Here is a 16,925-nt window from a genome sequence, read left to right as displayed (position 1 = left end):
CTAAGTTAGGATTTAGACGGGCGCCTTATGCCTGGGCCAATTTAAAGGCTAATTAAAATTGACTCGGCTTGAGTTGAACGTAACTGTTTCAATCGGTTCGACCGAGCCAAGTCCCATACCCTACCCCGGCGCCGCGGTCTCTCTGGCGAGAGAAACCCTATTCAGGATCCCTCCGCTTCTCGTCGCCGCCTCCTCTTCAACGATGTTCCGGTCGCTCCTCCCCACATTTGTGCGCAAGGCAGCCCTCGGTGGTACCTCCTCCTTCTTCCTGCTGCTGTCTCTCTCCGACCATCGCCCCCTGCCAAGCGTCCCCGACAGCCGCCCTCCCCCTTCCCTCCTCCTCCTCCTCCTCCTCCATGCTTCTCCCCCTACCCCGTCTATTCCCCTCTCGCTATCGCCCTCGCTCTTTCTCCTTCTCATGCACCACCCCCCACAAAGCCTTCCTGACAGCCTCCTCACTCTCTCTCCTCCTCCTTGTCTTCCTTCCCCATGCTTCTCACCCTGAACAGCCCTCTGCTGCAATCAGACCGCGGCTGAAATCCTCACCCCCTTCTCTGCTTCTCCTCAACAAATCTGCCGAGCTCGCTTTTCTCCAATATTTCTCTCTCTCCCCGACAGCCTCATATGATCTCACTTGAATTTAATAGTAACTTTATGTATTAGTAATAGTTTTTTTTTGTTAATAATTACTTATGAATTGTTTAAAGGATTGAATTTGTCATTCTTAGTATTTTGGAGTGTCACTGCAGTTTTAACATCTTGAATCATGACAAATATAGTTTTAGGATTGTTATTCCTGTTGCTAGAGTAGATTTGGATAATGTTGTATTTTAGTGTTTTTAGTGATTTAAAGGGGTGCTCGAGCACTTGCATAGGCACTCGAGCGAGGCGAGGCCCGAGCGCCTCATATAAGGGCCAGGCGACGCGCTTCAATAAGGCGTCGCTTGGGCACTCGCCCGAGCCTAGGCGTCGGGCGAGTGCGCGATTGATATAAGGTAATCGGGTTCGATTAAATGTGCATTAGTTGGTTTGATTGAACGTTAGTTAGTTGGTTTGATTGAACCAACTAACGCACATAGTTACCTCAAAACCTGCTCGCGACCCCGACTCCTAACCCTAGCATGCGCTTTCTCCCTCCACCTTTGTCGTCGATGATTTCTCCCTCTGCGTCCGCCACCCAGGATTCCTCCCTCTGCCTCCGTCACCGACGATTTCTCTTGCTGCCTTTGAGTCTTTATCTGTCGCCGACTGAGTCTGCTCAGCTTCCACTACTGTCTATCGTCTGTCGTTATTGTTCGCTACCATCGCTGCTATCCGTTGCCACGGCTGTTGTCCATTGTTTCTCTTCTGAGTTCTGACTTCTCACTATCGGTTTCACTAGGTGATATTTTTTATCCCTTTTAATAGTTATACTCTTCCCTTTTAACTATTGTTAACAGTAAATAATATACTATTAACAGTAGATTATTAATTAATGTACAAAATAATTTTTATTTATTAGATTAATAATATTATTTATTTTTTATATTTTAATATTTTAGAGTTCCTCGCTTCGTTCGGTGCTCGCCTAGCGTTTCAGACGTTTTGGGACCTTAGCGCCTTTTGGTGCCTAACGCTTTTTAAATTACTGAGTGTTTTATAGATGGTTGAATGAATTTACTTCGATGATTTGGTGATCATATTTTGAATATGAAATAATATAAAACTCATGTATTGTTTAATTTTTATTTTGATGATTATTTTTCTTTCCTAAATATATACTTTTATAATTTTTATATTGGTGAGTACTTCACTTCGTTCAGATGAGCGCATAGTGCCTCAGGCGTTTTGGAACCTGAGTATCTTTTAGTGCCTATCGTTCAAAATGTGTCATCCTATTATTCCTATATATGCAAAACTTGGGCATTAGTTTTGCAATTAATATGGATCTTTTTTTCTTTTGGAAAAGCAATCACACTTGTTTTGCATGAACCACAGGTGAATTACAAGTAAGCAGAAGGTCACTAGCTGAAAGATGTCGAAATTAATATTAAATCTAGATAATCTTTGATCAACTTGTTTATTGTTTCGTGTTATGTATATTATACATCAATAAGATTGATTTGGCACAATGTAATTTTTTAATTATGATGTCACCCAACTCTCACGCAATGCACCAAATTGTGGCACTGTAATTGATCATGTGTTGGGTGAGGATGTTCTGATTTCAAATACATTTTTTATTTGCCTAATCTGAATATTTGATGGAGAGTATAACCTTAAACCCTTTATCATATCACAGACCCTTAAGGAAACCTCAAGATCTGTGGAAAAAATGGAGACAATGGTGAGGAAACTTCAACAGAAGTACAAAAAGGCAAGGGAGGATATGGAAAAGTGGGATGAGCTCCAATCCCGATTGCTCTCACTCTTCAAGAGTGCCACATCCATCATCAATAGACTGCAGGTTGAATTCTTTCTTTGACCTCTTTTTTCTCTTTACTTTATTTACTTCATTACTACCACTGATGTTGCTTCTTGTTCTATATTGATTTGGTTATTTCATTCACTGCCTTCATTTCTACCAATAAGGTTGCTTCTTTCTCTTTTCCAGAAGAAATGACTTTTTTCCCCAACACGAAGGGAGGATTTGGTTTTTATATGTAGGGTTGTTACTATGTATTCTTTGCTTGAGTTTGCCTGATCTATCCAATTTGTAGAGTGACTAACTTAACAGATGATACTGCTGATGAGCAAGGCATTTTGGTCCTTTTATGATTTGATCACATTTAACCTTTAGTAAGTCCCGAAGATAAGATTGATGGTATTGTTTGACTTCTGACTACTTCAAATTTCACATTTGTTTGAGCTCATACGATTGTATCCATATAGATTAATTCATTTTGATCTGGCATATCTAGCTATCTTCGGCTACTATAGTTTGATTTTATTTTCGTCACAAAACTGCTGCATGGTACAATGAACCATGGATAGAAAATCTCCTAAAAATTAGTTAGGAGTTCCTAATCATAATTTAGTATCCTTATCTCTGTTCTTTTAGCTAGGTGCTTGCAGAGGCTAAAAATTATGGTGTGTTGAGGAGCATATCTGGCATTAGAGAAGCACTTTTGGGGAAGCAAATGGAAACCCTGGAAATGATCTTTCGTTCCATGAGAGAAACAATGTAAGCTGTTCCGCTGAGGTGAAACATCATGTTCAAATTGTGATATAAGATAGTGTGTCTAACACATGATATAGGTTTTCTCCCATGTTGAAGTACTACAGCTGTTGTTGCCATTTGATATAGTTCATTTAAATAGCAAAGTGTTATAAGAGACGTTGCCTACTTATATTAAAAAAATACTCTGATGACATTTTGGTTGTCAATGTTGCCTAGAAAATTCATTTAGCATGTCCTTTTGGAGAAGGCAAAAAGGAAATATAGTAGTCTGCAACCAGGTTACCAGTTACAGCAATTGAATCCTAGGTAATGGTAATTTCTCCATTACCATAACAGTGTATTATAAACAACTGTAGTCACAATGTATTTTAGTTGAGTTGAAGATGTTCCTTTGATGTACTTAGCATTCAGAAACAACAACTGCCTCTGGTAATCTTAGTCTAACTGATGTTATATGTCCTGCAAAATGATAACAAGCAATTTAATTTCTGAAGTTCTTAGGACTCTATAGATGGTTCATGTTTTAAGAAATGAGAATAAGATTGAAAAGATCAGCTTGAAAATTCATCCAGCATTTGACGTAGTTTTTGGCTGGTTGTCACTGGCCTAACATTACCTTTCATTTTTTTCATCCGGGTTTGGGACCGGCATTGGTGGTGTTTTCTGCTTAATTAGATAAAGTAATTTATTTTATTCATTCTTCTTTAATTGTAAGACTAAGTATGAAGAGTCTAGTTGTGCACCTCTAATGAAAATTTCAGTCATACTATTGACCTGGAGCAGAAGTTAGCACTTGAAATAACCATTTACTTGGGAGTCAATTGTTGATATACTATTGTGAGTTGTGTGTTTGGTTGGAGCAACTGCAAAAATTCTGAATGTCACTTGTGCGACAGTCATCTTTGAACAATTAGATTCAGTTTTTTGTCTTTTGGGTTAACCTTCGTTATGAAAAATCAGGAAAGAGTTTCGTGGCATTGTCTTGTCTCTTGAGAAGATTGCAAGGGATGCGTGGCAACTGGTGAAAGGAGGATCAGCCCAAACTTCTAAGCAGATGAAAGTGCAGATTGGACTCTGGCCAAATATTACATATTGCTTAGGTGGGCTTAGGTCAATTTATGAGATGCACCAATCTGAGTAAGAGCTTTTCTTGGCTAATCATGTTTTCTTGGATATTTCACTTTATACATTTTGAAAGAGATGTAGATTTAATAAAGCTACTTAGGCTGTTACCTGTTCCTAATGTCGGAGATGTCTGAATCAAAATTTTGGATTATAGCATTGTTTATGAATGGTAATTAATTGGAGGATTTGAGCTTGCAAAGCAGTTCTTCACCCATGATAATTTATTTTGATTTTTTACCAAGTAACCAACATTATTCATCAAAGGCTGGAGCCATATTTCTATCTTTGATAAAGATAAAAGCCTTTTTCTTCTGTTCATTCTTTTCTTTCCTGAGAAACCAGAAATGTCGGTAACTTGACAAGCTTCCGGCCATGTGAACCACTTTGGTAAGATGGAATTTTTTTTGAAACAAAAGCAGCTATTAAAAAAGTGAAATGAAGAAAGTGAGAAGCTCGTTTTAAATAACAGAGCCGGGTAAGATGGAGTTAGCATGTGTATGAAATGAAGAAAGTGATCCAATATTTGATTTCTTCTTTTATGGCCAATTTAAAATCATTCAATAACTTCTGCTTATTCATCATATAAAATGTGAAGCTCATGTCTCTTTTCTGTTAGGTACCAGATAGATCTAATTACTTTCATAGGTTTATTTCTGTTCTCTTTTTTCTTGGTAGTTTTTAGCTAATGGGGCTACAATGGATTTTGCATTTCTCAGGTATATTCTTAAATTATCAGTGGTATCCTCCTTGACATGGAAGTGTAGGTAAGTTGAACAGCCTTGTTGTTTTACTTGGATTTGATGCAAACATTAAAAGATGTGGAGGTAACTTTGGCTTAAAACAGATATGGATGATTACCATGCTCAGCATATTAGCAATTTGAACTGCATTCATTATGGAGATCAAACCAGTGTGAAATTGAGTAAGTTGTAAACATATCTGAGACTCGTCTTCTCAAGATAATGATAGTGCATGTTAGTAAATCTTGATATAGTAGTCAAATTGTGCCCGTTCGATTCATGGATGCCTGTTTATTATCCTTGCACTGTTCAGAATGGTGGAAGGAGCAACGATCGTAAAGGGGTTAGAACTCCCATGATCATGAAGTACCGGGCATGCTTGTTTTATTTGAAAGGTGATTCTGATACCTGGGAAACATTGTTGTTATAAAGTAATGTTTATGTCCATTATTTTTCACTTCTTCTGCCCTCAACAGTTCTTTCCACAATACAGCCACCCTGGCTCCAAATTTGGCAGTTCCAGTTTTGTTGAATTTGGAATCGAAACCAAACCGGTTCTAGGAGATTCGGTTCTGGTTCAGAAACCGAAGATTTAGGCTTCGAATCGGAATTTTGAATTTTTAATGTTTTCAAAATGTCCCTCTAATTAGTCATTTATTAAATTGTCAGAAGGGGTAGATTCGTCATCTATAGGGGCATTTAGATTTTTCAATTTTTTGGTCGGTTTGGAACTAAACCGAAATTCTTAGTTCCAGTTGTAGATTCCAATAATCAGAATCAGAACCTGGTTTTGGTTTGGTTCAAAACCTTCGAATCATTGATCTAGTTCGGTTCTGATTCTTGATCAGTTCGGTTCCGGTTTGAACCGTGGTTGGATCTACCGCCATATAAGGATATGGAGAGAGAGAAAATTAAGAATCCAAACAGCTCCTGATATTTATGCATTCTCCCTGACACCTGTGTTGTTTTCCTATACAGTCCCACTGATGCTGCTGCATTTGGTCAGCTTTTGGTGGATCAGCCCAATATCCCAAAAGATGAAGGTACGAGGCAATTTACCCTGTGAAAATGTACTCAAAGCTTCTCAGTGAATTGGTATGGACTATATAGGTGTTGGTTCTCATTGCTGTATCTTCTTTGTGCAGTGCAAGCTATCTATGACATAATATTTGCCGAGGAGATCTGCTGATTCCTCCTGTTTTCTGCCATCCCTGCACATTTTTATCGCCCGGCAGCTATGATTGCATTTGGAGATGGACTAAATGCGTGCTTATGCTCAAACTGTGAGGGCGAAACTGACTGCAATGTTCTTCTGTTCTGTGTTGATGCTTTGAGTTTGAGACGTCTTTACATATATATCATGTTATATAGCAGGAAGAATGTCCTCGAAATCTCAAACTCGTTTGTGTCAAAAACTGCATCAAGTTACACTCGTCTTTTTCAAGTTTATTTGATTTGATGAAACTTAATTCTTAGATGATTTCATAGTTAATGTGGTACCATTTCACTCTTCTTTCTCTGGTTGCTTCACTCGCCTACCTAGATATTTTTGACCCGTCTAAAATTCTTGATCCGACAAAAATGCTAAATGCTTTCAGAAGTTGTAGTTTTTTTTTTCTGCAATCAAAACAACGAGACTGGAGACAATTTCACAAGCTCGTAAAAAGCTGAGTGATGATAATGAATAGTTGAGTTCACCGAGCCATGGGATAACTTGTGGATTTGTCTTGCTGAGGCAATTGAACTACGAAGCAGTAATATAGAAAAGTGACTCATTATAATTCAAGATGGATGAAGGTGATAATTAGTTTTGTTGGTAAGACTTTATCAAATCATGGTAAGTTGCTAAGATCTTTTAAAAAGAAATTAAATATTATTGTCTTCTTCCTACTTCTTTTCTTCCACCATTATCTAATAATATTAGTATAGAAAGAGATGTTATCTTTGTTTTAACATCTCTTCCTCCGGTTGTCCTCCGTTAGAACACATTCTAAGTGTGATGCCTACAAACGAGAGTGAGTTCAGATAAAATCTTCTCTCTCTCTCTCTCTCTCTCTCTCTCTCTCCTTCCTGTCATTATCTAATATTAAAACAAAAAGAAACAAATGTTGCCTTGAATCTTAGAGCACTCCATGTGCCTGTCTCGCACAAGATTGGTTAACAGAGGTGAGGCTCAGGAGATGGGATCAAAAGACATCTCTTCCTCTAGCCAGCCTCCCATAAAAGTTTTCTGATCTAAAGGATTCTCCGTTATCCCAATGATGAGCATCTTCTTCTTGCTGATAATTTGTCTACTGAATTCGCAGGACTGTCAACATATCGATTCCATAGGAGGATAATTCTCAGTGGATGTTGTCTGAGTCTGTTAACAGAGGAATAATGTGGCATTACAGAGTTTTTGTTATGAAACAGACAGGTGTTGTTTGGGATAATGTGCAGCTAAGAGGAAGAGAGTTTGACTGCTGGAAGCTATATGCAAAAGCACAAAAGGAGGATGAGTGTCAGATGGTCTGGGCTAAAGATTCTTGTTGGGAGAATTCTATTATGTTGCTGGGAGAATTCCATTGTCTCATGTCTGTGGATGAAAAATGCTGAGGAAGGTTGTTCTTTTTGTCATTGGAGGTTCATAAATTCCAACCACTCATCTCCGAGAATGATCTTAAACACAGGGCAAGATTTTGGAAAAGGTTGGATCGAGTCTGCTGTAGTGTGGATCGCACAGACATTTTCAGGTAAACATTTAAATGTTTGTAGACAAGGAAAACATTTATCCTAATCATAACTAGTCACCTGATAGCATAGTTAAAATAAAATAATCGATAATTAGGTCATATGAGCATTAGTTTAATATATAATATATATTTTTAAAAAATTATTGAATATTTTTTTTTGACTTAAATCTATAATAAAAATTTCATTAATTGTTTATTCGAAATTTTCATTTTCTACTTCATGAGTAATCAAAATGAGCGTTAAAAAGAATCATGTTATAAATTTTACTCGTTTTTAGTCTTTATCTAGATCAATCATGCATCCAAACTCTTTTTAGCAACTACTGATCCGATATCAAATTTTTTTATACATGGGTTCGAATTGAGTTGGATTGATTTGGACATCAAGAATATCTACTACTATATCTAGAATAGAATAAAAGGCTAAGATACCTCGGTTTTTTTATTTTCAGATATCTTTTGGGCTTATCTAATAAACTCATGTCTTATGCTTTTGCTCGTTCCTAAACAACAGTATTAAAAGAAAATATTATAATTATATATATTTAATTTATTGGCATTTCTCCATCTAAATCCTCGGAATTTTTTTATAACTCATGCCATACCTATCGTCATCAATTGGTGAACTAAACTTAAAATAAAATTGAAAAAGTAAATTATAAAAACTTGGAATTTGATTCGCCCCCTTGGCTCTCGGTGACGTCATCCAACTTTCGGCTTTAGCGCATCGGACTATTGCTGTAGTCTCACCTAAAGCGCGTGCTTTGTTTACCACCTCACCTCAGCGAATCGCTCATTGGTTCGCTTTAATCTCTACCTACCACCAACCTCCCCCCCTTCCTTCGAAACCCTCATCCATCGACATCAAAACCCTCTTCTCCTCCTCATCCTCTATCGTCGCACATCGATCGATGTCGCCTCCTCCTCCCCTTCTCCGCAAAGAAGCGGCTCCCGATTGGGCCGCGCTACCTCCCGAGCTCCTTGCCCTCGTCGCCGAACGCCTCCGTCACAGCGTCGACTATGTTCGATTCCGTTCCGTCTGTTCCCGCTGGCGCGCCGCCGCTCGGCGCATCCCCTTTCCGCCTCTCCTTGCCTTACCCTTCGACCCTGACGCCGCTGCCCTCCCCTTCTTCGATCCCTCCGAGATCGCCTCATCCGCCGCGGTCCACTCGCTCCCCCTCCCCGAGGCCCGCCATCAGGCTCTCCTCGGCTCCTCCCGCGGCTGGCTTTTCTTGATCGACGAGGCTGGCTCCGTCTCCCTTCTAAATCCCTTCACCCGCGCCAGGTTCTGCCTCCCGCCGGTCACCGAGAGTCTCGCCCGCGCCTCCAGCTTGAGCGTCTCCAAAGTCCGCGACCGCTGGGTGCTCGACCACAGAAACGGCAAGCACCCCGTCACGCTGTACCACATGCGGAGCACTTTCATTTCGGAGGCGACCCTCTCCTCCTCTCCGAGCGAGGGAGACGAATGCGCCGTCATCATCGTGGCTGTTCTCGCTTCCTCCACTAAACTTGCTTTCTGCCGGATCGGAGACCGTGAGTGGACTCTCTTCAATACCGCCCTGCATAACTTTGTCAGCTCCGTTGCATACTGTGATGGTCGGTTCTATGCCGTGGACGCATTTGGAGAAGTTTGCGTCTGCGATGTCGGTATTTCCACACGCGCAACTTATATTTCGTCGCTGATGGTGCCTCCTGAACGTGACAGCTTCAGAATTATGGGGTTGAAGAAGGAACTGCTGCTGGTTGCTCATTACATGGACGGAGATTTCCCACATTTCAAGCATCATTACGAGATTTATAGGACTGATATTAAACGAAGGATGAAGTGGTACCATGTGGATACCATCGGTGGTAGGACAGTGTTCTTGTCTGTCCATTTCAACTCAAATGCCATTGGAGGTGCATTCTATGGATGCAAAAGCAACGCCATGTATTTCTCCGAGCCTATTCGTGGTGGCCGTGAACCTTCCAGGTCTCAGATTCACAAGATGGCAGTAATGGATGTAACGAATGGGTGTTTGGAGGTGATATCATGTAATTGTAACGTGCAATTCTCAAGAGAGGTTTTCTGGTTTACTCCTTGTCTCTACTGACAAGGTAATTTGGTACTGGTTAGATTTGGTAATATCTGTTTGTCCTTATATAGTATGCTTTGTTAGATATCATTGCAATTAAGGATCTGTCTCCAGTTTCTACCACTGATGCCTGTTGTTTTAATTCTCGTATGCATTGATGATTTTGATTTGTTTCATTTTATTTATGCATGTATTAAATGTTTTAGTCTCAATGAACAAAGATATTATGTTGGATAAACATAATGGTGGAAGTTTCTCATAAACACTAATTAGAGCAAGACATCTTTTAATTTAAGCTAATATTGATGCATTGTTTCCTACTAAAGAACAATTTATGGTTACCTAAAAGTTAAAGAAATATCACAATTCTATGCAGTGTGACATAAAGTGTTGCATTATTTCTGGTGGTTTGTCTCATTTGATAGCAAATACTGCAGTTGTAACTTGATACATCTAAATTATTAAACTTTGAATAACCTGCATGGTGATGGATAAATCTAATATCTACAAGCATCTCTTTTTTTTTCTGTTCCTCTCATGCCTTTTTCCTTTAACAAAAGAAAATTGCCTAAAAAGAGTAAATTAATTACTTTTGATACCAAAAATGAAGCTGGAGTTTTGACAGCAACTGTTGATGATATCATATTTGTTCCTTTCATAATGCCCTCTTTTGATTCCAACACTGGCACTATAAAGTTCTTCAGCCCTTCAGATGAGATGGTATTCTGCTTGAGTGTCCCAGTTGCCTGTGACAAGGTCTTCTTGGATCAAGTCAAGGTATGCTGGTGTTGATGGATGAGAGTCTAACAATTTCATTCATGAATCCTTTCACCCAAGAACAACTTGAGCTGCTGCCAACAGATGAGCAGTTAGCCTTGGCCTCAGGGAGGTATGTGATGATGGTCTAAGAACACTGGATTGCTCATTCTAACCATCCATCACTGATAAGCCATGTCCATCAAGCCTTCTGAGATGTCTCACATCTTCATCAAGGAGGCCATCCTTTCCCCATCCCCAAATTCAGGTAAGTATGCTATGTTATGGTCACACTTCCATCTAACAAAGTAGCCCTTTGCATGCCCGGAGATAGGTGTGGATGCTAATTAACACAAACCTTCCCTGCAATGTTTGGTCCATCACATTTTGCAACAGGAGGTTCTATGCAGTAGATTTGGATGGTAAAATGGCATTTTGCAACATTGATAATCCAATGAACTTCACTCCATTGCTACCGCTGGAAATTCCTTATGAATGCCTTGCTTTCAGGCTTTTTCAAATGGAAGAAGGAGCTTCTGATGGTTGCTCTAATGGTTCAAATTGAGTAGGAACTCGAGAATGGCCATCACAGGTATCACTACGAGATCTACAAGTTGGGTATGATGGATGAACTGACATGGTCCAGAATGAATAGTGTTTATTGGTGAGGAGATGTTGTTTGTGTCTCGGTATTACAACTGTCAGTATGTTGGAAATGGGCTTCATGGGTGCAGAGGAAACTGCACATACTTTCCTTAGCCCTGGGATTCTGCATCTGGAGGTTGTTGATTTTGTTGATGGTAGCAAGCAATTCATATCAACTCATTGCACTGAAAAATGTTCCCAATTTGTCTTGTGGTTCAAGCCTAGCCTACTATAGCAAGGTATTGACATATGCTCCCTATGCTTGATGTGCATATTTTAGTTTATTGTTCCTATTCAGTTTCTAATTTCTTTCACAGTTTCACTGTACTGATTCTTTTCCATTTCATCTGAACTCATCATAGTTACAATAATCTTCTTTATTATTAACACCCATCACAGTCTCTAATTTAAACTAAAGTTCTATGCAATTTCTAAGACAGCAGAAGATAAATGCCTCATGATAAGAGTTATATACATATTAGCAAGGCGAAAATGGACCTGGGCGAACAACTAGGTCATATGGGCTTTAGTCCAATATAAAATACCGATGGAATATTTTGCCCATACTGTAGAATATTCATATGAACGGTTAAGACCGTTATAAAAAGTCTACCAGGTCACAATAAGGAATGTTAGTTAACGTTTATTTGAAACTCCCGTTTTCTATTCCAGCACTAACTAGAGCATTAAAGGGACTACGTCGGAAATCCCACTTGGCGTTAGTCTTCATACAGGTTGGTCATCAGGTAGACGCCCAAGCCCCTCTAAGCCATAGATCAAGTGTTTGTGGCTCCCTTACAGCCACGTCAAATTGAGCTGGACATCACCAATATCCAACATATCAACGTCCATACATGAAATAGTTTCTCCAACTAATTCTAAAAGAGCTTTTAATTCATAAAAAAAAGATAATATTAAGTGGTATTCATTTTTTTTTTTTTGCATCATTTAGGAATGTGGTTAAAAATATGAAAAAACACGAATACAAGATGAAATAGATAAAATGCATTGCCCCATGGAATATTTGTTCCCTCAAGAGTGAAAAATGTAATAAAAATGTGACCATGATAAAAATTGAATCAGAATTATATGCTGCAAAACATAGACAAAAAAGATAAATCAAAGCATTAAAGAAAACAAATTGACATTACATAAATGTAGCTTCCTCGAATAACTTGCTAGAACAGATAAGGTGCTAGCCAATAGATCACATTAGACGAGTTTGGAAACCAATTGCTAAACACATTTTTGGTTGTACCATACTCTAAGTGAACCATGCTAAAATAGTGTACCTTGCTCCCACGATGATATGGGGATGGATGTAGTCGAGGAATATGGATGTAATTTCTACTTTCTACTATAATCCTCACATTGGTTGTGGATGATACATGAGCTGTAGTACAACGATATGAACAGTGTGTTGTTGCCTAGGCTTGCTACTCTAGTCCAGTAAGGTGACTAGTTCTGGGTGTACCTAAACAGTAGGCATGACCTCGTGACCTGATTTTTGTTTGACATGAACAACTGTAGATGAGTAGCTCTCCTTGCCATTTCAACTAGCGAAAGATGCAAAAGTTGCAATGTACTTGGAGAGTCACAATGAACCAGACACGAACAGGTGGGCTAACATCGAGCATTGCCACCCTCATGAAATCAGTCAGGTAGAACTTTTTGCTGCAATACACGATAATCTGGATGACAACGCCCAGGTCAGTTTCCATGATGGTCCAAGCACGTCCCTTAGTTGGTAGAAAGCAACGTAGGTGGAGAAAGGTAGCGTGGCGAGGATGATGTCTCCGGTCCAAACATAACCGAAGAATGGAAAAGATTTTTCCAACTGCATCGTCCTTGCCAACCTAATTCTTTAAGAGGACAATCCATAAATAATTGAAGAATGGAAAAGATTTTTAAGGAGTCTCGGGTCTAAGAAGCATGATAAATACCATCAAAGCTTAGGATGTAGAGGAAATTAAATAAATTACTCTAATATAGACTATGAAAATGTGTTTATAACCTCTGTCAAGATATTTCAATTGGGGACTAAGCTTCTATTTTGTCAACTTTCATAATTTTTAATAATACTTGAACTAAGTCATATTATCATTTTTCATCAAAAGTATTGATGAAAGTTGATCTTATTTTGCTACACGTCTTCCCAATCTAATATAAATGTTACTTTTTCATATGGATAGTATCTCACATGGGCCTAAAGTATGAATCTCAACCAGCAAAATCCCATGAAATTATACTACCTCGACTTCATTGCCAATTATAACAAGAAATATTGTCTTGGGTCTATACATAACCGAAGTATGGAAAAGATTTATCTATACATAACCGAAGAATGAAAAAGATTTTTCTAGCTGCATTGTCCTCCAACTTGCCTTTCTTTACTTGGGTTGCTTTTTGCTGAATAGGGGACATGATCTAGATCATTGTGGAAGTTGGCTTGGGCGATGTCGTCTAAACCGTCGTGTATAGTAGCAGTAGGTTCTACTTGACTGATTTCATGAGTATGGAATCAGGTTAAGGAGTCATACTGACTTTTTAGATACACTCAGAACTGGTCGTCTTATTGGATCGGAGTCATAAGCCTAGGCGATAGCATACTGTTCATGTTGTAGTACTACAACTCTTGTATCATCCGCAACCAACATGAGAGTTGCAATAGAAATTGCATCTATTTTTCTGGACTAGATCCTTCTTCATATCGTTCTAAGAGCAAGGGTCATTATTTCAACGTGGTTCACTTCAAGTATGGTACAATCGAAAATGTGGTTTGCTGTTGGTTCCCAAACTCATCTAATGTGATCTCTTAGCTAGCACCTAATTTGTTTTAACAATTTATTCAAGAAAGCTGTATTTATATAATGTATATATATTTTAATGCTTCAATTTATCTTTTTTGTCTATATTTTGCAGTTTATGATTCTGATTCATTTATTTATCGACTCTTTTCTGTTATATTTTTCACTAATCAGGTAATATTCCATAGGGCAATGCATTTTATTTGTTGCTTTTTGTATTCATGTTGTTTCACATTTTGAATCACATTCCTAGATGAAGCAAAAGCTCTTTTAGAATTGGTTGGACATAAACTATTTTATGTATGAAAGTTGAATGTTGTCTTAAGGCCTAACAACAAAAGCTACTTGAACCTTAATTGAAGCTTCCAAGTTGGAAATAAATATCCATGCCAAATATCCATGTCAAAACCTTGAAATTCTTTAGATTTTTTTGAAGAATGAGCTCAACTAAAAAAAAAGAGGTAATAAGTGGCTTTTGTCGTTTTCACTTGAATACCTGATAAATTTTGTCATGCCCACGTCATGAATTATAAGAGTTAAATCCAAGATCTCTAGGTTCTAGATGTGCTGACTGTTGTCGGGCACAAAAGCATGGTACAACATGGGAGGTGTGCCGATGTAAGAAGCATTAGCAAGGAGGCGTACAAACGTGACATAGTATAGACAAGACAACTTGATATATTCAAGAAAAGTAACACAAGACTCGACATGGACACGACAATAAGTATCTTCTATATGCTGCTATAATTTTTTATGTGAAGATGTATTCTTTACCGGTTAGAAAAGTGAATTGTTATAAATTTAGCATATAAAAAGTCCACATAAATAAAACATATTTATAAATATACTTCAAATGCATGTATAAAACAGTAATGAGACATACCTATAATAGCAAAACACATAAATATTGCTAGTATTTGACATGTCTAAAATTATTTAGATACACTTGTTCTAGTATAGTTTCAAACTTGGCACATAATAGGAAGTATATGACAAGTATTGGTTTCCGACATAACTAAAACATGTATTGAGGTGTTTATGCCTTATAGGTGTCAGTAGAGGCTTAGACGGGATTATGGTTTGTTCCACCACCAGTGGACATTTATGGAATCTATCTTCTAAAAAGAAGGAAAATAATATTTGCATTCCTTGCACTTTTTGTTGCCCATATCTTCTCCTTTCTAAGTGAAAAGTAATGGTGACCTGCCTAAGACAGGAGCCTCATAACATGTTGACATAAAGACTGGAGATCTAAGAGTTCTGTCAGCGGAGGGTATAACTTTCCTGGAGATTGATCCTGTTGAGAATAGTAATGGGGGGGACACATTAGAGTGAAGGATCTGAGGTATCCTCTATCACCACGATGAGGTTGATCCCTCCTTTAGTAGACTCTGCTATGAATGAAGAAATGAATGTCTCATTCTGTAGGGCACTGCTAACCCCGAAGAAGGATCACATTTTAGGAAGTATCTGACAAGTATTGTTGTCAGACATAACTAAAACAAGAATTGAAGCATATTTATGCTTTATAGGTGCCAATAGAGGGCTAGGCTGGAACAACTCTTATAACTTATGCCAAGTGTCAAGTACAACATTAGCATATTAGGGGGATGTGCTTTGCTTTGATATAGAAAATCTGAGTAAGATACATCATATTCTTTACATTTAGTATCATTAGCTTTTAAGCATGCAAGGCTCCAAGTTATTGTATCATTTAGCTTTTGACATTGATTGATTCTAATGGGTGGTTCATATGATTTTTTCCTTCATGGATCATGGCATTTTTTAGCTGATCCCTAATAGTTGGGATATTTCGAGTTGTATGGAACATGTTGCTTTCTAGCATATGAGGAACTTTAGACTTAATTGCACATCTTCCTCTCTAGTATATGAAACATATGCAATATGACATTTAAACCAAACTTTGTAATAGTTTCTAACTTCTTTGAATAAAGTGAGAAGCAGGAGCAGTCTGTTGTGGGGTTTCAGAGCAGCTGATTTCTGATGCTAAATTATTCATTGTAAATGGACTTGCAGTAAAATTATTCATAGTAAAAGATTTGTTCATCATATTTTAATTTTACTTGTTTTTAACTATTCTGAATTGCAGTAATTATTTTTACAATCTACAGTTTCATTGTAAACAAAACCTTCAGCAGGGAAAACTAGAAACAAGAAAATAGAATCATTGCAGATCCCTTGGTATCTACCAATTTAATGCAGTGTGCTGTGTGCTGTGTGTTTGCAAGTTGCAGAAATACTTTTTATTTGCATGATTCTTGAAGTAAAATACCAACAGGAGAGAACATCATTGCAACTCATGATGCATGCCTATAGATGGATGGCATGCATAACAAAAAATGCAAGTCCCCACATTTAATGCTGCATGGAATGGAATGGGGGTAAAAAACTTGAATTGACTTATAAGGGCTCATGGATATGCTATCTTGAAATTGAGCCAAGTAATTCTGGGCTAGTGGTTCAGGCTAAACAAGTTGATGGGTCAGTTATTCTGTCGGGCTGGGTTGTGACAAGAACACTTATAATTGACTGCTTCATTATGTTTGGTTCTTTACAAATCATCATTGAGTTCTTCTCTTGTATAGTTGGTTTTGCTGCCATACAGGAAGTAAATTCTTGGTCATGTTTGTAAGCGATTTTTTCCTGAAAAATTCCTTTTAACTGTGGAAATGATATTTATTTCTGTTTCAAGCATATTTTTTGTGGGAAAAGGGGCCACCGATTTGATTACATTCTTAACCTTTGGATGATTTTAGTGCCTATTTTAACTTGGCAGCAAATTAGACAACCAACTGCTTTCGAATGATGGAGGAGGGATGGTGGGTGACGCAAGTAATTATAGTTGTTAAAATGGGTTAAGACAC

The 16,925-nt window shown here is 38.2% G+C and overlaps 2 protein-coding genes across 6 annotated transcripts; both read left to right on the top strand.

Annotated features, from left to right (window-relative positions):
• The first annotated feature begins 27 nt into the window (after nt 1–27).
• On the top strand, nt 28–6,517 carry LOC135583635 (uncharacterized protein At5g43822-like). 5 transcript variants are annotated; one of them, XR_010485185.1, is made up of 9 exons: nt 29–251; nt 2,282–2,446; nt 3,045–3,163; nt 4,121–4,297; nt 5,002–5,049; nt 5,130–5,207; nt 5,339–5,420; nt 6,004–6,068; nt 6,171–6,517. XR_010485185.1 is itself a non-coding variant. In XM_065099292.1 (7 exons), the coding sequence occupies exons 2-7, from the start codon at nt 2,315–2,317 to the stop codon at nt 6,212–6,214; spliced, it is 585 nt and encodes a 194-aa protein (XP_064955364.1). In that variant the 5' UTR covers nt 59–251; nt 2,282–2,314; the 3' UTR covers nt 6,215–6,517. The 5 variants fall into 5 exon arrangements, 3 of the variants coding, with proteins under 3 accessions (XP_064955364.1, XP_064955367.1, XP_064955365.1); XR_010485186.1 differs by lacking the exon at nt 5,339–5,420 and having other exon boundaries at nt 28–251; XM_065099292.1 differs by lacking the exons at nt 5,130–5,207; nt 5,339–5,420 and having other exon boundaries at nt 59–251.
• A 2,032-nt stretch (nt 6,518–8,549) lies between these two features.
• Nucleotides 8,550–16,235, top strand: LOC135607461 (F-box protein SKIP23-like). Its single transcript, XM_065099291.1, has 2 exons — nt 8,550–9,854; nt 11,099–16,235. Exon 1 carries the CDS (start codon nt 8,669–8,671, stop codon nt 9,848–9,850), a length of 1,182 nt encoding a protein of 393 aa, XP_064955363.1. The 5' UTR covers nt 8,550–8,668; the 3' UTR covers nt 9,851–9,854; nt 11,099–16,235.
• Nucleotides 16,236–16,925: the final 690 nt, after the last annotated feature.

Source organism: Musa acuminata, chromosome BXJ2-3 (genome assembly GCF_036884655.1).
Source record: "Musa acuminata AAA Group cultivar baxijiao chromosome BXJ2-3, Cavendish_Baxijiao_AAA, whole genome shotgun sequence".
In the NCBI taxonomy this organism is placed as follows: Eukaryota; Viridiplantae; Streptophyta; class Magnoliopsida; order Zingiberales; family Musaceae; genus Musa; species Musa acuminata.
This window is presented reverse-complemented; position numbering and strand designations above follow the sequence as displayed.